The sequence below is a fragment of the Stegodyphus dumicola genome, chromosome 9, assembly GCF_044657685.1.
Source record: "Stegodyphus dumicola isolate Sdum_Otavi_A_Nest chromosome 9, ASM4465768v1".
NCBI lineage: Eukaryota > Metazoa > Arthropoda > Arachnida > Araneae > Eresidae > Stegodyphus > Stegodyphus dumicola.
The window spans coordinates 81721477-81745316 of record NC_140776.1 but is presented as its reverse complement, the minus strand read 5'-3'; the positions used below and the strand labels follow the sequence as shown (position 1 = coordinate 81745316).

At 33.6% G+C, this 23840-nt stretch overlaps 1 protein-coding gene across 2 annotated transcripts in view; it reads left to right on the top strand.

The window, feature by feature from the left end:
* Positions 1-23036, top strand: part of LOC118203724 (RNA-binding protein 24-like) — a 278308-nt gene extending 255272 nt beyond the window's left edge. For both annotated transcript variants that reach the window (XM_085823680.1, XM_085823681.1), the window contains exon 4: positions 16063-23036. In XM_085823680.1, coding sequence (XP_085679806.1) covers positions 16063-16489 — 427 coding nt within the window. In that variant the 3' untranslated portion in view covers positions 16490-23036. The remainder of the gene's footprint in view (positions 1-16062) is intronic.
* The last annotated feature ends 804 nt before the right edge of the window (positions 23037-23840 follow it).

Sequence of the window (23840 nt, the reverse complement as noted above, 5' to 3'; positions counted from 1 at the left end):
CGTTCTCCAGACGTAAACTAGGCCAGAAGTGGGAAACAATGTGAAAGAAGACTTGTCAGACCATATTACTCGCTTCCACTGCTGTATAGTCCAGGCTTTATGACTTAAACACCACCTTTTCCTGCTACGGGCATTAGCATCACTGATAAGTGGCTTCTCAATTGCAGCACGGCCAGCAATTCCCTGTTTATGAAGCTCCCTTCCAATTGTTTTGGTACTCACAAGGGTTCGGTAACACAACATTCATTTCAACAGTAACTTTTGCAGCTGTGGTCTTCTTATTTTTCGTCACAATTGCCCTTAATGATCGTCTGTCACGATCACTCAGGGCACACTTTCGTCCGCGCTGTGATTTAGCAGATGATGTTTTTCCGCTTTTCAAATATGCGGAATAAATCTTCGATACAGTACCTCTTGAAACACTAAACACCTCGGCTACCTTGCTTACGGAAGCACCTACCATACGTGCTCCAACAATTTGCCCACGTTCGAAGTCTGTTAACTCTGACATAATGCAATGACAACCTCACATAACAGTACTCCGACAACAACTGAACTGTTTAGCACATTTACGAAGTTGTATAGGTGGCGTCAGTAGTCAAAAACGCCAGCGCCACCTACATATTTCATTAAAATCAATCTTTCTTTTCAAACATGCATTTCACAAGGTGTTTCCATATTTTTGTCCATCCACTGTATCTTACATATGTAAACTCGAATGATATTATAAGAAAGAAATTGGTTGCAAGGATAATTTCTTCAATATATGCAGTTCCTATTTGTTAATAGGCTCTTATTAATCCAAAGGGGCTTTGCCCCTGAAGAACTGTTGTTTTCGTTTTTCGATTTTATGTTGACAACTTTAAAAGGCTGTATCACTTTATAAGGTATTTCTCCCACTTCCCTAGCGTGCCTTCATGGTGTAACGGTAGCACGCTGGGAAGGTATTCCAGAGGTCCGCGGTTCGATTCCCGGCGAAGGCGTTTGCTAATTTTTCATCTTTTCTGCTTCCAATACCTAATGTCTCTACAAGTGGCGCCCGAACTAAAAGGGTTGTGAATGATAATTCTCCGCACCAAGGATTTGGCGACTAGGTCTCCTAAAACCCTAGTCGCCCTTTAAAAAGGGGAGTATATAAGGTATTTCTCCCACTTCCCTAGCGTGCCTTCGTGGTGTAATGGTAGTACGCTGGGCCGGTATTCCAGAGGTCCGTGGTTCGATTCCCGGCGAAGGCGGTTGCATATTTTTCATCTTGTCTGCCCCTAAAAAAATACCTAATGTCTCTACAACTTTTCAAATCGTTCTACCAAATACTGTCGTTCTGTCATGTGTTTAAAGAAATCAAATAATGAAGAATCTGCATAAATGTATGTATATTTCTCACATTGTGATAAAACAACGGTACCATAGAGCCATTAAAATTTAAATAACGTAATCTTCCATAGACTATGGGCATGTGGAAGCCCTAATTTGAATTTGAAATTTGTTTTATTATCGATTTCAGATTTTGTAACGAATTTTTGATTAACAAACTTAACGATTTCAAAGCGAGCAATGGCAACACTGCACGAAAAAAAAAAATTTTTATCTCCAGCGCGCGAGACTCTGTATCGAAAATTCTAAAGATATATTCATTTTAAAATTAATTTGCGATATTGCTGTTGAACTGAATTTTATAATTTGAGTACGTAGAACATGATCTTTAATAAATAAAGGTAACACACAAAACGTTAAAAAAAACGCCCCTTTGGACGTAATTTAAAATCTGAAACCTTTGATTCTGAAACCTTTTTTCTGAAACCTTTTTTCCCCCCCTTGTGTGCAGAATGTACCTCTGATTGTTACAAGCAGCACGTTTTAAGAGTAATGACATAACTCACAATTTTTGCTTACACAGATGATTGATTGTTTATGTGATTTAATCGATCATGACAGGCGGACGGATTCGAACAGAATACGAAACATGTGCCCTTTTGATGGTCTTCGAGGAGCTGCGCTCGCATTTCAGTTACGCACCGCAATGGGCACTAACGAACACAAATCTCATTACAAATTTACGACTCGATCGTACTTTGGAAGAAAGAATTGCTTAATTTCGCAGCAACCGAAGGTTTAATAATGTGATAGCTGTATTGTCTTGCAAAAGTGATTGGTCACTGAGTTCCGAAAAGTACTGTCAGAATTTAAATACATTATACTAAAACTAAAAAACGTAATGATCGGGCTTCCATACAATTGTAAAGAGCATCTGTTATGAATGAAAATTCGTAGATATTTCTCTGAATTTTCGAATACCCCTTGCTTTTTTTGCAGCAGTTGTAAGGCAAGATTTCCATGGTATTTATTTCTAGGATCTCGAAGAATATTTAGCCAGACTTAGTGCGGGTATGTGGAACGTAGAGAATCTTTCGGTAAAATACAAACATACAAATTTTGGTACACATGCATATGTATCAAAATACACACATTTTTATTCATAGTTATCTTCTTCTTGCATTTATTAATGCATGTATTATCTACTCGAAATTCCGGTGCGGCGCAGCCTTTCGCTTGGCTTTACATTATTTGTTTTATAATATATGAACTGGAGTTTCTGTAGTAAATTTTCACTTGATCTTTACGTGTTGTTCTTCCAAGTCTAAATTAGAACTGGTTGACTTGAATGACTCTGACCTGCTTTCTGTACTTTTCTTACCTTCCAAAAAGGGGGGAAAAATTTCAACAACATTTTAGTGACAGGCTGAAATGGAGACATTTCCAAGGCAGTAAGATTTCGTCCTTTGTTCTCCAGTAACTGGAAAGGAAGCATCGTTTAAAATTTATTTTTATTTTTATTTATTTATTTATTTATTTATTTATTTTTTTTAAGTTTCCAGATAGTATTTTTATTTCCTGATCCCGTAATTTAAAGTTCATTTTTGTATGTTTTTGCTTTTTTCGCAGACCTTTCTCTTTCTCACTGAGATGTGTAAAATAAAATGTTGTAAAATCCTTGTTTTGAAAGGGATTATTAAATCAAGTGTTATTAATATGTTTTATTATACAAATTTAACTATATTCAGTTTTACTTTTTAAAGCTCACATAAAGGGTGAAATTTTTTACAATAGCAAATTATTTTTAGGAAATAATTTTAATATATATTCATAATTTTATGTCTTATGTGGCAGTTTAATGATAATGGTTATTAATTTAGTTATCTGTTAAAGATTATTTAGAAGCAACCCAGTTACAAGATAGTTAGAAAGCAAACAGATAGTAAGATAGATAGAAAGCAAGCTGCGTTAGCCACAAATAAACTCGCCATTCTAAATGATCAAAAAACATAAATCTCCGTGAGAGCTAATTTTATCTACAAATAACAGTTCTAAAAAAACAATTACCGATAAATCTATGTTTCAACCTATTACATTAAAAAGGAGATTATTTTCAAAAAGCAAATTTCGTTTGCCATCAAAAAACTCATTCCATATGATTAAAAAGCATAAAATTCAGTGAAACCTATTTTATCTGCAAATAAAATCTAAAATTAAAATAATTACAGATGTAATCTGATTTTCAACCTATTAGCTAAAAAGGATGGCTTTCTCGTTGGAGTAAGGTAAAAGATTTCAAACAGAAATAAAGAATCATTTTATACTGGAAGGCCATATATTTTATTACTCTATATATTATACAGAGATATGCATAAATTATTACCCAGAACTCCGTTTATTTTACTGTCTTTTTCTCTCGCCCACTTATAAAGTTTGGTTTTCTTAGCTAGAACTGAAAACAAACTCAGCGAATTATCGCTGACTAACAGCGAATTATCGCCAAGTCTAACGAAAGAGTCTTAAAATAGTTTTAAAATAAATGTTTTTATTATATCAGAGCTTGAACATAAATGCACGTCTCATGCTTACACTTTAGCCAACCACTTGTAGCGGGGTAACTTAAAATAGCATTCAAATTTAAAATTTAAATTCAAGTAAGCTAGTAGTCGAAGGCTATATAAATAACGCGAAGTTGGGGCACAAACCTAACCGGCGTAGATATTAAAATATTGGCAATTATAATGCAAGGCCGAAGATTATAAATCTTTTCTGAACTAGCAGCAACCTAGTAAGTAACGTGACCTCGAGAGGCAGACTACTCTGTAAATTAAACTCTAGAACCTTTCCTTAAATACTCTCTCTTTCTACCTCATTTACATTTAGGGAAACGGAAACGAGAAGTCACAATAAAGATTCAAAACATAAAATAACTGATTAGTGAAAAATAATAGTAATAACACTACAGACTTTGAGGCTGCGTCCGAATCCTGATGAACATTCAATTTTGATATCTCATATGCACTTGGAGTAGGGATATAGTAAATCCGTCAGTGCGAAATTCTTGTAAGGCTTGCAGATAGCTTTTCTAAGAAAGCCGACCGCAATCAGGAAGTTAGCCGAAACTTATTAATCTTCCTGCTGCTATGTTTTAACAGAAGAAAAAAATGAAATATCATATTAGCAGATCAAAGATTATTTTTCCTAATCTTAAAATTGCAGTTCAGTATGTCATAGTCAACAATGTCATAATTTGATGACTCCTGGTAAGGATTTAGTTAAAAAGACAGTGACCAATATGATTGGTAGCATCATTTATGAGTGCTCATACAGGGAAAAGCATGTTACGAAATGTCTAGCTGCGGTAACTTCCCCGCAAAGCAGGTTTAGGGTTGCCAGAAATGGCAAGTGGTAGCAGGGCTGCCGTGTTTGGCGAGAAATCGCTCGTTTTGCGACAAAATTGGCGATATGCCATAGACGGATGGACAACCTTCTGGAACGAATTCTTACTGGTTTAGCCCAGAATATTCTCAAACGCAAGCCAAAAGTTATATATACCCTGCTGGTACGCGGAGAGTCCATCCAGTTGATAGTCAGTCAATGAATGCCTAGTCGAGTGGGTTAAGAGTCAGTGAGAGAGTGTCTCGAAGTGTAGTGCCGAGTTGGTCTTCGAGTGCATCGAGAGAGTCTCTTAGTATATTGCGAGTTAGTGCATCGTCGTGTTTTATCTTAGAGTGTGTTGAGCTTCCAAAACGACCGAATCGATACGGGAGCTGAACTTTAGTGTATCGTCGAATTCACGGCGAGTTTTAGCGTGGGGAGTCTCTAGAGTACGTAGGGTTTCGAGAACGATCTTATCTTAGAGTGTGTTGAGCTCCGAAAACGATCGAACCGAGTCGGGAGGTATACTCTAGTGTATCGTCGAGTGCACCGCGAGTTGTAGCAGGGAGAGTCTCGAGAGTACGTAGAGTTCCGAGAACGACCGAGCAGAGTCGGAATCTGTACTCTGGTGCTTTGCCGTGAAGCTGTCTTCATTGTTATAGCCTGAAAGCCTGAAGGTTGTGTCTCTTTTTGTTTCCGCATGTTTATAGTAGTTCTTCCACGACTGTAAATGTGTTATTGGAGCTGGCTTGAATAATTCTGGCTAATAAATTGTGTTTCGATACTTCATTGTCGTCGTTATTCACTCCAAATCCATGAAGGAAAACGCAACAATTATCTAAAGAGATCAACAAAGATATTGGTATATGTGCATTAAGAAATGGAAAAGAATATTAAAATAGCAATAGTGATAGCGGACATTTCCTCTATGAACTAATGTGACTTCTGTCTTGCATTCTGCATCTTATATAAGGAACGCATGACTTCGCTCATCAATTTTTACGCAGATAACTATATAATGGTATAGAATTTCGAAATAACTAAGTTATCTGAAAATTTAATCTCATAAAAATAAGCAAGGAAATTGTTGCTAAAATTCTAAATAACATTCGCATTATTTAAATTTTTTCCCAAATTCCTTATGTCGTTGCGCATGTACGTTTTTGGATGGCGATTTATGGGAGACGTTTATGAATCTTAATTAAGTTACAATGTGCTTTTACATTGGAGTTTTAAGGAAAAGCTATAGTATTTTAAACTATGGCACCCAACAATGTGTCTGATGCTGAAGTAATTTATGTTTTTAATATAATTAATAAGAAATATCATCTTTTCAATTTCAAATTAATTTATGGTAATAGTACGTATTATGTTGCAGCGACTTAAAAAGACATCGATTCGTAAATGCTATAAGGTATTTCTCCCACTTTCCTAGCGTGCTTCGTGGTGTAGTGGTTCTGCACACTGGGCCGGTATTCCAGAGGTCAGTGGTTCGATTCCCGGCGAAGGCGTTGTTAATTTTTCATCTCTCTGGCTTCCAAAAAATCCTAATGTCTCTACAAGTGGCGCTCGAACAAAAAGGGTTGTGGGATGATGATTCTCCGCACCCAGGATTTGGCGACTAGGTCCTCTAAAACTCTAGTCGCCCTTTAAAAAGGGGAGTATATAAGGTATTTTTGCCACTTTCCTAGCGTCCTTCGTGGTGTAGTGGTTCTGCACACTGGGCCGGTATTCCAGAGGTCTGTGGTTCGATTCCCGGCGAAGGCGTTGATTATTTTTCATCTCTCTGGCTTCCAAAAAATCCTAATATCTCTACAATGCTTGAACCTAAAGTGCACTTAATCATTCGGGACGTCATACCAGGGCAAAACAGGGCCTGTGATTCATTTACTCGCAGTTAAATTTTATTATTCATGTCTAATTATTTAATTTTTACTAAATTTTTCTTACAATGCGAAAAACATACATACATTCATGCAGAGACTGACAGCCCTTCTGGGCTGACGCCTCTTTGAGGTAATAAAAGATATTGAGACTTAAAAATTAGTTGGCATTTGGCAATCGTAAAATTAAACAATAGGTGCAAACAGTTTTCAGCGCCAGTGGCTGCTGTTTTCACGCGCTTAATTCATCGATTTCTTTAATCTTTAAAATTTTCCACTAAAAATGTAGCTATAGAAAGGTAATTTTCAAGAGTCACATAGACGAAAACTAATTTGCACTCGAGTTGTTTGCCTTTTGCGTAAAGGGCAATTTTAAAATTTTGCTAATAGTTGATAGATATAAGAATTCCGTAAAGCAATATTAATCAAAGCAAAACGTATAAAACAGAGTTGCACACTTTAATACCTTGATTATTTTGTTCCTATACAAGTATTGTTTATAAGCCAGTCCCCCCTCCCCCCAATTTTAAGATTGACAACGAAGTGATTTGTAGCTTAAGCGGCATATATTGGGTACTTAAACAGATAAGGAAACGAAATGCATTCTCCTGATTGTAATATTGTTCAGAACTAAATAATCGGTTTGACTTCAAAATCAAAGTAAAATCAGTTTTCTAAATAACAATGCAAAGAAATTTAACAATGAAGGAACAAGGATTTTATTAGTAATCATAATCGATTAAAGTCAACCAAGCAGAAAGGAAAATTCACTGAAAAGCATTAATAAATAAAATAAAGCAAAAAATAATGAATTAGGAAAATGAACTGCTAAACTCAGATAAATTATTACAAGCGGTACAGTCCAAACGAGAGGAAACACTTTGTAATGGATTAACAAATTGATTTAAAAATAAAAACCTAAATTAACTGATAGTTAATTAAAAGAAAAAACTCAGTGTTTAGGCAATAGATAATTAGCAATGTAGTTTTAAAATTTTCTTCAAAACTAAAATACATATTACAGTAAATTACGGAACCAATGGAGACTGAATCTGTGATGACTTCAGAGGTCATGTGAATATGCGAAAGTATGACGTCACGAAAATTACGTGATCTTTGATGTAATGTGCGACTTTTTGGTACTTCTCTTGCTACTACCAATTTTTCAACTACTTTAACTACTCTCAACTTTTAACTACTTTTCAACTAAGAAAAATTTCTGGCAGCACTGTAGAATAGTTATCATCAAGATGTGACATTAAAAAGCACAAGCATATGTAAATATACATATTAAATAATTAAAATATTTTATATAAAAAATAAACATATAACTTATGGTAAATCTGTCCAGAGAGAAATCTCAATAAATTTTTACATTTGAAGAAACAGGTATAAAGCAACGATCAGTGACCCCCAAAGCTGCAGATTACCAATTTCTTATGTAAAAAAAATAAAAGTTTTTTATTGCTGAATGACTACCAACTACTTGATGAACTGTCTTCACCTGTACTGTAATGGTAATCTGTATTGTTAGATTCTGCGATTCAGTCCCAGTTTTCAGAATTTTCTGTTGGATATACTTAGACTGCGATATTTTTCTTTACAGTATATACGGCAGTCATATTTCTTCCATCAAACCCTTTCCCCCAAAAATTAATGTCGTATTATTATAACATTTTTATATCTAGCTATGAAACAGAATTACAATGTCAATCATGAAAGCTTTAACCTGTGCTTTATTCTGATATTTTTGGAAAACCAATTTTTGTTTTTACTTCTATAGTGACATGTTAGGTAAGAACATTTCTGTACGGCTCTGAAGACGCAGTATGTAAATAAAAGTTGTAACACATTTCTGTCTGTAAATAAATCTGGTACATCATCTCCGAAGAATATCTCATTCTAAATCTGCTCTCCATTAAGTCTATCCTTACTCACTCGCTTGGTTCATAATTAGTAGGAACAGGCCCGGTGACATATAAATACTACTTCTGTGCTCATAAATTCGTTGGATATTTAAAGAGCAGTAGATGTTGAACTTTCAGCAGGTATTTCCTGAACTTCTTTTCAACTGGATTGCTCTAAACATATGCGAATCGGTTTTGAATGATTATCATTTCTGTTTGCTTAGTATACCACTTAATTACTTCTTGTGTAGCAAGAAATTTCTGAGATGGAAAAGGAGATGAATTTTTTCTCATACTAGCTGGTAGTAGTTTTGTTTCTCATACCAATAATTTTCTTTCATAAGTTTCTAACTTTGGTTTAAAGAAAGAAGTAAAAGAAAAAACAACTGTAAAACAATAAAAAAATTCTAATAAACTTCAGAATCAACAAATCGTCTTCATCTTCAAAATAATAGTTATTTGAAGTTTTCCTTATTAAAGAACTGCTCACAAAGTTTGAAAGTTATTGAAATAAACTTTTAATCTCGAAGTAAAAATATGCAAGAAAATAGAAAAGAGCGCAAAATATGCAGTATCTAAGAAATATCATAGATCTAATGAGAATTACGAGGGCTATCCAGAAAGTAGATTACGTTTTGGAATAAAAAAATAAACAAAGTATAGGAAACAAATTTTATTATATACAGATGAAAGCCACACTCAAATACTACTTTTCTACATAGTCACCATACAAATTAAGGCATTTATCGTAGCGATGTACGAGCTTGGAAATTCCTTCGTCGAAAAATTCGGCCGCCTGCGCCTTCAACCACTTCGTTACCTCTTCTTGCCTTCCATCTTGCACAAAACTTGTGGTAACCAAGCTTTTCGCTGATGATTTCGTGCAACAAACTTCGCGAAATTTGTGGAAAACTCAAAGAAAGTTCCGTTATTGTGAAATTTCGATTTTCACGGACTTTAGCATCGACTTTTTCGAGAAGTTCGGCGGTCACTATGCTGGGTCTCCCACTTCGATCTTCGTCGTGAACATTGGTTCGGCCATTTTGAAATCTTATGACCCACTGACGCACTCCACCTACAGTGATAATGTTGTCCCCATACACTTCACGAAGCTGCCGATAGATTTCTATCGGTTTACAGTTTTTTGCAGTCAGAAACCTTATTACTGAGCGCACCTCGCAGCTCGTGGGATTTTCAATTAACGCAGACATTTCAAACCGTCGCAGTATCTGAACGGAGCACAGCACGAACCTCTCACTAGCACGGCTAGATGCAGACTGAGCTGCGCAACGCTCTGACCCCAAGATGGCCGCGCTAGCCCCGCCCCTAGCGGACACAGACGGAAACGTAATCTACTTCCTGGATGGCCCTCGTATATGTAAGAAAAGAATGCTTACATGCAGATACTTTTTATACATTGTGCAGAATATCTGATTTGCAAAATAGATTGACGCTTCTTTTTAAGTACTGCCAATACTTGTAGAAGAGTGAGCAGAGATGCAGAAAAAATTTTGCCGGCTTAGTTATTCATGATTCGATGGAACGTGAGACACCAAGCCCTATTGTAATACGTTCAATAAAACTCTGACTAGAGCAATTTTTAAATATTATTTTCACTGTTTAGCCAAAAAGTTTAGTTTTCCTCCAAAAAAATACAAATCCTATACTACTGTGGAATAACATGATCTTATTACCTAAAATGTTCTTTTGATGTTTCCTTAATTTACCACAACAAATTTGTAAATAGTTACGTCCCTTAGAACAAATATCGGCTCATATCCTAGCACTAAATGCTGTTTATCATATGCTTTGGAATTTTCAGTCTTTTTAGACTACAGAGTAAAACTTCATTCCTTTATCAAAACATCTGATGTGTACACCACATAACTTCCTTGTGCGCAATATTAAATTGTACGTATTTTTTGCTGCATTTCATTTAAACTTATCTCCTCAAATTTCCTTAGAGATACATTTCTCATTCAATTAATTTAGTTCTCACTTCGCGGCAAGGCAAAAATACATAAACATTGGAATCCCATGACTGGCAGGCGAATATAGAGTTGATGAGTTCACAAGGCCCATGCTGAATGCTATGCAGGATCTCAGACGCCTAGGAGATAATGCCACTAATGCCCTAGGAGATAAATGTGTTGTCCTCTCGGACTTGCGGGATCATACAGTCACGTCACGCATCCTCAGTCAGGAACTTTGATTGTATGCAGAACGTCAGATGTCCGCAAGGACAGATCACCAGAGGAAGGGGATCCCAGACCTGGCATATTTGAGACAGCCTTAACACGGTTAATAAATACCCCAGCCTCCGGAGGCGATTCGAGGAGGCGCAACCCCTTTCCGTCAATCCAGAAGGATTTTAAATGTTACACTCACACAACGATCTTTAAACTCAACAATAGAGTCATATTAGGTGTAAACTTTAATGCTAGACACCACGAGTGAAACTGCAATTCAACTAATAGTACTGGAAAACATATTTATAACTTTGCTACTTCAGCCAATCTCTATATTGAAGCTCCGCTCACCCCAACACGCTGTGGCCCTAACTCAGCCTCTACGCTGGAATGTTTTCATTCTTAAAAACATCAAAACTTCATCCAGCATTCAATCCTTAGATGAATTATCTTCGGATCATAACCCAGTCACCATCGAACTGGAGATTAGTCGCCATAGCACACCAGACAAAGGAGCTGTTATTATAAATTGGTCTAATTACACCCAAAGCTCTAAACCACACCCACTACAGTAACAGTACAATACACACAAGAGATGAGCTAGATGTTTTAGTAGAAAATTTCACTAACGAACTCTGAACGGCGTATCATGCAAATACAAAATCAATTCCTAAAGAAAAATCAAGCATAATAAAAACGTAAAAATTCATGCAAGAAAGGTATGGCAACGCTCAGGGTATCCTGATGATTAAAGAATCCTAAACGCATTACATCAGGAGGTCATAACTGTACTCTTACTAAAAAAACATGCTCGTAAATCCTGGGCTAATTGCCTTGAAGGACTTGCTACCGATGATAACTCAATATGGAAAGCCACTTCGAGGTACAAAAGATGCTACACGAATATTCCGCCCATTAAAGGCCCCACCAGGATCGCATACACGAAAACTGAGAAAGTCCCTAGCAGATTACTATGCTACTCAGTTTATCACTAACAACATTCTTGATATGCAAACAGGACACACGGTTACGGAAACAGACGTTTTCAGCTATATCGAGAACCTAAAGAAAAAAGGAAAAAAAAAAAAAAAAAAAAAAAAGAGTCTGGGAATTGATAACGTTACCAGCTTGCTTTCATCAAAAACGTTATAATTTCTAACGTGTTAAGACTCGTCGCTGTGCTTTATTTTCGAGGCTTGCGTGACGCCATCTTTCATCAAGAAGATGCACAACCGCATGTAGCCAGTACCTCCTACATGTATGTAGGAGGTACTGATGTAGCCCGTGCTGTCCTGACATTTTTCGGTACAAAGGGTGTTGAACTGTTACCCTAGCCAGCACATTCTCTAGATCTCTCACCCACTGAGAATATCTAAGCATGGGTTGCTAAGAGACTGTCACGCCACCACTCGCTAGCCCCTAGAATTGCTGAACACTGGCATAGCATTTAAACTGCATGGAATGTAGTACTCATTTCTGTCATCCAAGCTTAGTTCGACTCAATGCCCAACTGAATTACAGCCGTTATTGCTGCCAGAGGTGGCAGCTCTGTGTGCTGAATTCTGCACGCTTTATATCATAAGCTACCTGGAAATTTATCTTCTTCCCATTATATTGCATTATAAAATAAATACGATACTGTTATTTGCTTTATTTCCGATGTACCTATTTTAGTCACTAGCATTGTGAAACAAATCTTCGGTTCTGTTGTTTCGAGAGCATAAGCAAATGGGTATTAGCTAAAATATAGGTTCATTCCCTTTCATTCTCCTCTTCAGTTTCACTTGTTTTATATCCATATTACTGGTATTATGGGCATTTATGCTTTATTTCGATTTATTTGTTTTCTTCCTTCTGAGCTATAAGGCTGGATGTACATGACAAAAACATTGCTTACACGAACGTGCTTTTTTAGATTTATGCATAATTCAAACTTCTTATGAACCATTTAAATGTTTGAGTCTGATAAGTACGACATTATTTGTTCATGCTCCGGATATATTTTACTTATCATAACAAAATTTGCATGTCATTAGAAAAATCTGAAGAATAAAACTGTTTAATAAAAAAAAAATGTCCTATTCCATAGTGTTTTTTTTTTTTTTTTCCCTTAAAAAAAAAAAAAAATCTGAAAGGTTTCAGATTTTAAATTGTATCCAAAGGGGCGTTTTTTAAATATTTTTTGTGTTACCTGTATTTATTAAACATCATGTTCTACGTACTCAAACTATAAAATTCAGTTCAACAGCAATATTGCAAATTAATTTTAAAATGAGCATATCTTTAGAATTTCCGATACAGAGTCTCGCGCGTTGGAGATACAATTTTTTTTTCGTACAGTGTTGCCGTTGCTCGCTTTGAAATCGTTTAGTTTTTTAATAAAAAATTCGTTGAAGTGTTAAAAAATCTTAAATCGATAATAAAGCAAATTTTAAATTCAAATTAGGGCTTCCACATGCCCATAGTCTATGGAAGATTACGTTATTCAAATTTTGATTGCCGTTGTTTTATCACAATGCGAGAAACAAACATACGTTTTTGCAGATTCTTCATTATTTAATTTCTTTAAATATAAGACAGGGCGATAATATATGGTGGTAAAGATTTGACAAGTGATACAGCCTTTTAAAGTTAACCGACGCAAAATGCCAAAACGAAATTAATAGTCCTTTAGGGCAAACTGCTGCTTTGTACTAAAACATTTCCTCCAGCCTAATATACACAAGTAAAGGGAAGTAATGTTTTCGGTCGAAAAATTCGGTAGTGAGTTTTCAGTGAATAAAGCTCGAATTTTTCATCCACGGTAACTCTTATTTCAAACTTTCAAAAATTTCTATTTCCTGAATTTAAGCTTTCTGCATTCATTCAAAGTTGATTAAACTTTAGATAAAATTGGACAATCGGAAGTGGTACTTTATTTGAAGCCCATAACAGTTTTTAATGAAAAACTGTATTAAAATATTATCCGAAACTTTTCAGTTTTAATATTAATACTTTTATATCAATGAGAACAATAAATTAGATTTCGGCTAAAAGTGATGAATCGGAAGAGATATTTTACTTGAAGTTTCGTGAAAAAGTAAATTATAATTTATTCCTAAGCGTCTGAAATTTGATATTTAAAACTTGTATATACGATGCATAATACAATCATGATTGAGAACAACATATGAGATTTTGACTATATAACTGGAAGTAATACTTCGCTTGGAAATCAGATTTTTGTGGAAAAATATAGAATCACTGTAATAAGAGTTCAATATAAAATAATGAAGCCTATATTAAGATTATTTCTCTAATATCTAAATAGGATAGCCAATTGTATCCAGCTGCGTAAGAGAATGACTTTTATAACACCTTTTTGTTTACAGAACTTCAGAACTCTGGTAAATCAGTTCCATTGCTGATAATTAATGGACTGTATTCTGTAGATTTGTTGTTTTATACATTCACTAGAACTTAAAGAGAAATTATACGCTCATAATCTTGACCGGATTTTATTTATTTGCTTCTTAGAGATATCATATTGGTTGAAGAACAGCAACTCCCCAAACGCGGCGAAAACTCGAATTCCACCTTGCTTCATGAAAACATGCCTCAAAAGAACATCTACGCGGTTGGAATTCCAACATCTACCAACTGAAGCTCCAAGCGCAAGTTTAAAAAATCTAACTAATTTGCTTTTGCACCGCTCCTCAGCTTAGCGATTAAAAATACTATTTGCATAGCATCAAACACTTCCCCAGCCTTTAAAACCCCAAGGATGTTCAAATAATAAACTAATCAGAATTAAATAAAAAATAAATATTCCTGAAAATAGGAAGATAAAGTCTCTACTATCAAGAATTAAATGGTCAAGGATATAGCTGGGTCACTTCATTTCATCATTGGGATAGCGTAAAAGACCTCCACTAGAACTTTGTCATCCATTGCAGGATACGCTTTGATAATTCTGCCTAATTTCCAGCGTAGCGGAAATAGGTTCCCGTTCTGAATCAATACCATATCACCAACTTTTAGATCTCGTGGCAACGTGCACTACTTAGGTTGCAGCACTACCTCTGCTGCAACCTAGACAAATACTATTCATTCCAGCGCTTCCAGAAGCGTTGAAACAGCCTCTGCAAGTTCCTCCACTGATCACTGTAGCTTCTCTTGAATTAGGTTAGGTTCTGGAAGAGTGAAAGACTCCCGTTAGGAAGTGTTCTGGTATTATAGCCTCCAGGTGATTACAGTCACTTGATGCTAGTAGTAGTGGCCTAGAATTAACACAAGATTCAGTTTTATTATCCGAAACTTTTCAGTTTTAGTATATAATACTTTAATAATAATAATGTAACAACGTGTTACATTTTGCCTAAAATTGATAAATCGGAAGAGATATTTTACTTAAAGCTGTGAACAGAGGTTCGTGAAAAAATATATCACAATATAATCCAAAACTTCTTTCAAGTCAAAAATTTCTCATATGTTAGAAGAAGTGTTCCTAAACATTGCTTAAAGTGGTGTTTATAGATTTTAATCTCTGCTTCTCAAAATCCTCCAAGATGAGGTGCAGAGGGTGAATAAAATAACCACTTAATATTCTCTAAAGAAATGTACCTCTGATTGTGTTCATCACGATGATAAAGCTTTCTTTAGTTCTTCATTGGATCCTGTAAAATTCATTACATAATCGCTAGGAATTTCACATGGTTTGCCTTTACGAGCTGTTTGCACAATCACTATGAATCTCACAACCTTTTCTCTCTAAGTTAGCAAGAAATGGTTTTATTGAAAAGTCTTCAGTTAATTCTAATGTATTGCTCTGGTAGTAAACCAAACAAATAGAGGTACATAACACTTAAAGATTTTAATTCCTCTACCAGCACGATATTTGACATAATATGGCCCTGCAAAATCAGCTTCTATACGAGAAAAAGCTCTTGGGTAACTCTTGAAGCTGGTAAATCTGCCGTTAGCTGCCATTTTGTGCTCGAAATCTACATAAGATAACACATTGGTTTAAAAGTTTCTAATAATATCTCTAGCACTTACAATTCAAAATCTCTGTCGTTTGACAGAAATGAATAGTTGAGTACTTGTCTGAAGATACGTTTCATACTAATGCTTAATAATTAAATGCGTAATCATATGATTCTTAGGCAAAATTATAGGATGTTTTTGATTATCCATATGGAATCTAAGAAAGGATTTAAAGACCTTGCTTTATATTTTCAATGGATTACTTTCTTTTGAACAGAATAATTCATCTGAAAATTCAGGTGCAACAGAAATGTTATACGACAGTCTTCTTATACTGTGTATTTTTGTAATTCGGAATAATTATGTTTGCATTATTTTTAAATATTTAAGTATGCATAATGCAAAATTATCTATTTTACTTTTTAGTGGTTTGCCTCCTCATTATCTATATCCGTCTGCTTACTTGCCAGCTCCTGGACTTATCTTGCCTGGTCCGACACCAACACATGCGCCTTTGTCTCCGGCTGCAGCAGCTGCTGCTGCTGCGGTAGCCAACCCATTCTATGCTGACTACGCCGCAGCTTACCCACCTCAGTTCGCCAATGGATTAGAAGCAGGCTATGCTCCCTTTGCTACTCTAGCATCTACATCTGGCGGACATCATCATCCCCATGGCAGTGGCGGCGGTTCAGCTGCCGCAGCCCTTCCACCGTATTTGACTCCAACTACTCCATCAGCAGCATACGCTTATGCCTTACAGCCACCACCTCATCATCAGGCTATTCCCACTGGGGCCCCAGCTCATTTTCCTGTGCCTTATCCTGCTCAGCCCCAAGATGCTCGTATGCAATGACTCTTTAGTCATTGAAAGCAAAAGCAATATGAGTGTATTTGGTGTCAAATGATTCTTTTTATCATAATTATTTTTATCTGTAAAGCTCATGTCAGTATTCAGTTTGCCTACCAAGAATAATAAAAAAACATGAAAGGAAATTCGCTGTACCAATGAGAACTTGATGACCTGCTTTCTTCCATGTAATAAGAAACTTCTACTTCCAAAAATGGAGGGCGGGAGACTGTAGTTTTTTTTTTTTTTTTTTTTTTAATCGTTGAATTTTATCATACTTCAAAATAGATCGAATTAGATTATTATTTAGAATGAATACTTAAATCTAAGCTCAAAACAGCATCATGTTCAACCAGTTGAAGTTACTATGCACCTAATGGCTGCAGTACAAAATTAGCTAATTTAAGGAAAACAGTTATCACTTTTACAAGAACTACATTTCTGCCTTCCATATTTCCGTTTGCGCCAACTATGATTATTAATTAAAAGCGAGCTCGAAAATAAATCCACGAAAATCGAAAGCTTCTCTTGCAGCATAAATAATCACTTATACTATCAAGGCGGAAAGACCAGATGTTAGAACATAGTTAATCCATGCAAAATATCATTCGAAAAGTGAAATATGTCCGAAGTTTTTTGCTACCTGTTATGTCATTTGGTCCTGCTGTCTTTATGGAAAGCCAGAGACTACACAAAAACTCGGTGGCAACATGCAGCATTCTGAAAGAGAAATTGCTGACAAGTCCGTTGCTTGTTGAGGTTTATGATGTAAAAACAGTAATCTTTTTTCTCTACATTTCTCTGTAAATGTTGTTCAGATTTTTTTTTTTAATCTGTCCTATTTGTTCCATAAAACTACAGCCCTCGTTTAACAAAATAGAAATTCCTTTTTCTGTTTCTGGGAAATTAAATGGCAAAGGGTTTTCATTGGCCAATTCCATAATATTGTACTATCATCTGAAGTTCCTGCATAGTTACATATAAAGCTTTTGTAAATTTGGTCTGCTCTTCCTAGAATTTATCGACGATTCAATTATTATGTACTAGGACTGCGTACATGATAAACTCATATATTTTATTCTGAGCATACTGCCCTTAATTAAAAAATTTCGTATTTCAGACAATCTGTTCTTAAGTAAAATAATGTAATGATGTTATCTAAATATAAGCTCAATAAGTTTTTAAATTTATCCTTTATTAACCAAATGTACTAATTTTGGTGAAAGGACTAAATCAGAGTTTTGCTAAACAGGAAAATTCATTTGAAAGAAGAGAACGAATTCAGACTGAACTAATGTATGAATTTTTTGAAGATGTTTAAAGATTCAATCCAATAGCCATTTGTAATACTCATTTGCCATAGTTTAATTTCTCACTGCTTGATTTAGTTTTGATAATATTGTTTATATATAATTGACTTCAGATATGAATGCCGAGCGTGTCGGTTAAATTTCTAATTAAAAGGAATTTTACTTTTTAAAAAAGAAATTGACTCCATTTACACTCATTCTCAAATCTCTTTAGAGCTAAATTTATCTCAATTTGGTGCCTTATTATTTTCTATATTACAAGAAAATTTGCAGAAGAAATGGCAACTAAGCGCTTTTTATTATTCTTTATTTGTGTTGTCTAATTAGAGTTAGAGCTCAATGTTAAATCTTTTAGTTACGCGAAAGGAACTGAATGCAGTACGCACTTAAGTCTGATAGAAGAAAGAATAGTATTTAATACTGAGATGAAAGTGTTAATCTTAGGTTATAATTTTGGTGATGATGATAATATTTAGTTGATAAAATGAAGTTTAAGCAAACTAGGATTATTTGAATTCTTATATTTTTGTGGAATCCTATGAGACTGATTTCCATGTGGTTGAGCATATAGATTCTTCTTGAAGAAATAACATCTGTGCCGAGAGTAATACGTTAAGTGTTTATTACATACTTCATTCAAGAATTATTAGAACTTTCATTTAACAACTGTCTGCTATTTGCAGTTTTTAGCCTTACAAAGCCTTAAACGAGCTTCCAGTAAGGTTTTTGATATAAGCTGGATTTTTAAAAGATGCCAAAGCAGGATTTTATAATGCATCATGTATAAGCCTTTATTAAATATACAACTACGTTAGATTCTAGTAAAATGTATTGTGAAAGTAAGTATGTGTCCTATTTTTAAATTGTTAATATTTGTCACGCTGAGTTGTTCATCGTGAAACTGTCTGCATTTTCATCATTTATGTATTACATATGTAAAAGCTACATGTGATACTGAAGTTAATCTCTAGTCGAAAATATTTTTCTTTCCCGTTTTTCTCATTTAATTTAATAATTTAAAGATTTATTTCATTATTTTGAAATAAGATTTCATCCCTTAAATTTTTTTGCAAATGTAAACTATCGCTCTCTAAGAACCTAGATATAAACCGTAACCCCAACTTGTCATTCTTTAAAATTTTGTTTCTTCAACTTGAGATTAACATCATGTGAATGGTACATGTCATTAATCTTGGTTATCATAAATATCGAAATTAGTGATGTTTAGTGTACATATGTGTATATTGGTTTTGCCATGTTCTCCAAATTCAGCGGTAACATCATAGAGAGTGAGGGAAATGTGAAGGGGATTGCAAAAACAACTACCAAATGTAGTTAATGCATATCTTACTGATTCTCTCCTAACGCAAAACGAAACGCTATCATGTATGTGCATTTCTCTAAGATGTAAGTAAGCGAATGATAATCTATCAAGCAATAAAATAATTTCAACACAAATGGTCAATTGCATTATATGTCAACGTTTTAGGTATTTTAGTTTATAAGAAACATTACATATTCATTCCAATTTCATCAATCATCCTTTTTTTAACTTGCATTTTGAGGTACTGGCCATAATTTCTGCAGCAGGATTAGGCATAAGCAGAAGTAGTGTTATATAAATTAACGGACGTTTTGTGTATGTATAATTTTATGACTTACTAAATGTAGTAATAGATATAAATATCACTAAAGCTTGTAAAAATGCTATACAAATGCTATGTAAGTATGAATAGCTCGTTCTGCCTCAGAAATTTATTACACAAATTAAATTCAGTGCATTTTGCGGTTTTCTAACTAAAGTTCATGAGCAAGAAAGCTTGCTTGGAAATCAAAGTGCAATATATAAGAAAGATATTGCTATAAAAAGCAAACTTGAATATTTAATACTTTTTTGTAACCACAGAACATTGAATCCATTACACTGAAACTCAAGTTTCGGTTCTAGTTTGCATTTATTTTTACACAAATCTACGCGGTAAAATTAATTTCTTTTATCTATCTTTTACAACATTTTGCATATGTATTTTAAAACATTCACTTGAAATGACAGAGAGTATTGAGGAGGGATATGAAAAGTCATGTAGCATTAGTAGCTTAATATTCTTTCCGATGCTTAAACCACAGAATATATACAGAACGGAATGGATTGCAAATATTCTGAAATTTGGAAGATGCTTTGAATATAAAATACCCGTCGTATGTGAATTTATTCCGTTACGTGATTTTATTCCACCAATAGGGAGAGTTGTTTTTATTATTTTTTTTTTATATATATATTTTTAATTGCTGTTTAGAACAGCTTTTCAAACCATTACAATTTTATCGTTTCTAGAATTTTCTCTGAAGAAATTCGCTGAATTTGGAGAACAGTTGTTGACATTTCTTATGCACCTGTTAAGTATATTGCGCTTTCATCCAGTCATTTATTTTATTGTCATTCTCATCCTTACTTCAATGTAGGCTCATTTATCTGTATGTCTTTACTATTTATTGGATCATATGCTCACAGAGGCATAGTCAATGCTCTTTGATTATTTATTCGCGTTTTGTTTTCCTACTCTCAGAATATTTGTTAGAAAAATTATGTCTTTCACAATAACAAATATGAAACACTTGTTTGGAGACTTAGGCTCCAATATTACATATAATAATGTATATATCAGTAATTTTTATAACTCAAGAGTACCTGATGTGATATATCTCTACAGATGACGATATCTTATGAAAAGTGCTTACAACATTTGTTTAAAATACTGCATCTTAGCTACAGTTCGGAAAGCAGAAAGGAAAATCATTATATTCACATGTATGCCATCATCATTTATTCACATTATTAAGGTAAGCAAGGGAGAGTATATTGTATAGGTCCTCTACACTGTTTTCCTTTTCATCTTCTACAGAAAAATTTTCAGATTATTGTTGAATGATTTTATAGGTCAAAGAGCTATGTGCTATGCATTATTTGTTATTTTAAGTGATAAAATATATTTATGTAATATACAAGTATGTTTATTTATTAAGGTGTATATTTTATCGTCAGTCTTATGTGCTTAAAGCAATATTAACCAAAGACATACTTAATGATAATTTTCGCACCTCTCTTTCATGATCTGCAAAACTTCATTTATCTCAGAATGATGATAAATGAATTTTATATTTGTTTTATTATTAAGTATCTATAAAATTATTTTCTAATCAAAAATGAATTTGCTTCAGTGTTGATTAGTAAAAATTTTTGTACAACTCTATAAAGTTTAAAAACATTATAATACAAATCAAAATATTTTACTGCATTCATTTTTTTATTTAATTTGGGTTATTATTCCTTAAGCATTTCAATTAGTTAAAAAGTAATATATTAGGGCCGATCTTGAAATAATTAGGGGGGGGGGGGGCAAAACCATTTCTTATAGCTATTCTTCCCGGCCCCAGGGTATCATTTTGAAATATGAGCGACTGCTCAGATGAGAAATAACTATGTAAAATGTCGTTAAGCTGCAGCATGTATAGAAATAAACCTATCATCTTATTTAAAATAATAAGTGATCTTCTTACGATTTTTTTTCTTGCAACGCCTTGTGAACGACTATCACTCTGTCGTTTCATGAGCAGTATATCAGCTGCTATAGTTACATCACTTTGTTCAACGAATTGTAAGGTATACTGAAAAAACAAAGAAATACCTTTTCATGCTCTTATTCTAGTACCACAATAATATATTTCTCGTTTAAAGCGTAAAAGTTTTTTTTTTTTATTTATTTATTATTATTTATTAAAATATGGTTTCAAAGAGGTAAAATATTTTAATAAGATATTTATTAACAAATTTTCTTTAAGCCAGTTACTTTCCATCTGTCTTAAAGCATCTAGTGTCTGTTTAATAGCAGTGGATACAAATTTATAGTTCAGCTTAATAGAATTTTTCTGTAGGAGTATACTGCCCTTTACTGCAAGAAAATAACATTATTTTTGTTAGTGGCAGGACGCTTTGTATTGATGTAAATAATTTATGTGTACAAGCTTTATAAAAATGAGAAATTCAAAATGTTGGTATAAAAACAAGAATTCTGATTAAAAGTTCCTTTATTTAGCTATTAAAAACTAATTTTGCGTTTTATTTATTAAAACCTAATTTTTCTGAAAAGCTTGATGTTATTTATTCTGTTGAATTTTTTTAATGTGTTATCTTGCACTAACTATTTTTCCATGTGCAAAGAACTGTATTTAGTGATCATACATTTTTTTTAAATACTAGGAAAGGTTAGTGATATTAGGGAAACATTAGCAGTAAATTTTATGATTCAAACATTTAGTTCTTTGCATTTACCCTGAAAATTAATATTTATATCGCATAATTATGCAAATTTTATATCATAATTCAATATGACCAAGTTTAGAGCAAATTCCATTGACTGAAATATATAGGCAATTGAAAATAGCCGTCTATATGCATATTCCTTGATATTAAACACCATTTCAAAATTTAAATTCTTAGCCAAAGAAAGAAATTCTTTAAACTAAAACCTTAACCAAAGAATGAAGATATTTATTCTGTGTTCATTACACATTGGGCTTGAAGAATAATTAAATAATTTAATTGCTATTTGTTTAATGTAATATTTTTATTTTTCTAAACAGGCTTTCGCTTTTATAATGAAGTCTGCGGATCGCATTTTATAATGTGCAATCATTCAAAAAGCTATCTCGTATATTTTTATTCAAGAATTAAAATTGTTATATTGTTCATTTTAAAGAAAATCGTTTGAACTCATTGGTCTGGAACAAAATATGCAAATAATTTAGACTTGTTTATTCAAGTTAATTTTATCCGTTGTTTAAAGAGGATAGAATAAGCATCTCTTGCATAGAGTGATGCATTTCACAGGCTTAACTATTTGGATGTTATGTAACAGAAGGCCACAGAGTTGCAGGCGATGTTCAGTGAATTTTATTGTACAGAACTTTCTATATTAATATGTAAGACTAAGCATTTTGCATCACAATTGACTATTTGAATATTTATATATTTCATGTGATGTTTTAATTGTACATTATATGCTTATATGTAGTAGTCTAGATAGCAATTATAAAGTATCTTTTAACTTATCTCTTCTTTTCTGATATGCCATGTACTTATGCAGATATGTACAAATAAAAAGAAGGGAAATTAATCTATGTTCCTTAAGTGTAATTATCATGTAATTATATTACTGAAATTATATAAAGCTATTTTGCCACGCTGTGCTGTTTGTGTGTGTTGTTGTGTACGGACTTTCATTATTCCTTAACACACAGTAATTTTGTTTAATAACTGAAAACATTTATCAATATAAGTTATAAGGTATTTCTCCGGCCTTCTTAGCGAGCCTTCGTGGCGTAGTGGTCTGCACGCTCAGCGCGCAATCGAGAGGTCCGCGGTTCGATTCCCGGCGAAGGCGTTGCATATTTCTCATCTTGCCTGCTTCCAAAAAATATCTAATGTCTCTCCACAAAGTTTCAGATAAAATATTACACGACATGCGCGTAATCACAGTATAATGAAATAAAAACAGAAATTTCTAAAAAGCGAAATAGTCTTCAGTTATAACACATAAAGTATATATTAATTTAAATAAATTAAAATTTTAAGATATCAAAATATGTCAAAAATATAAGCACATTTTAAATTTCAGTGACTTTCTAACTGTTTTATGATCGAAAATTTTGTGCACATATTTAGATATCTTTGATGTTATATTTGCATTTTTTACTTAATATTCCAAATACAATAAAAGGAAAATACCTTCTTCGTCATCGACATAAATATGTATTGCATTATGGATTAACAAATTACTATTATTAGCTGATATCTTTCGTAAAATAATAAAATAAGGTGGGATTAAAATGATCTAATTATATTGTCTTAAAAAATTATATTTATTATTTTTGAGAATTCAAAATCGACTATTTTTGATACAAAATTAAAAATATTTAAAAAAATTTTTAGAAGCAGAATATTTGTCCATTTGACATAGCTCACATATACCAAATCAAAATTCCCATAT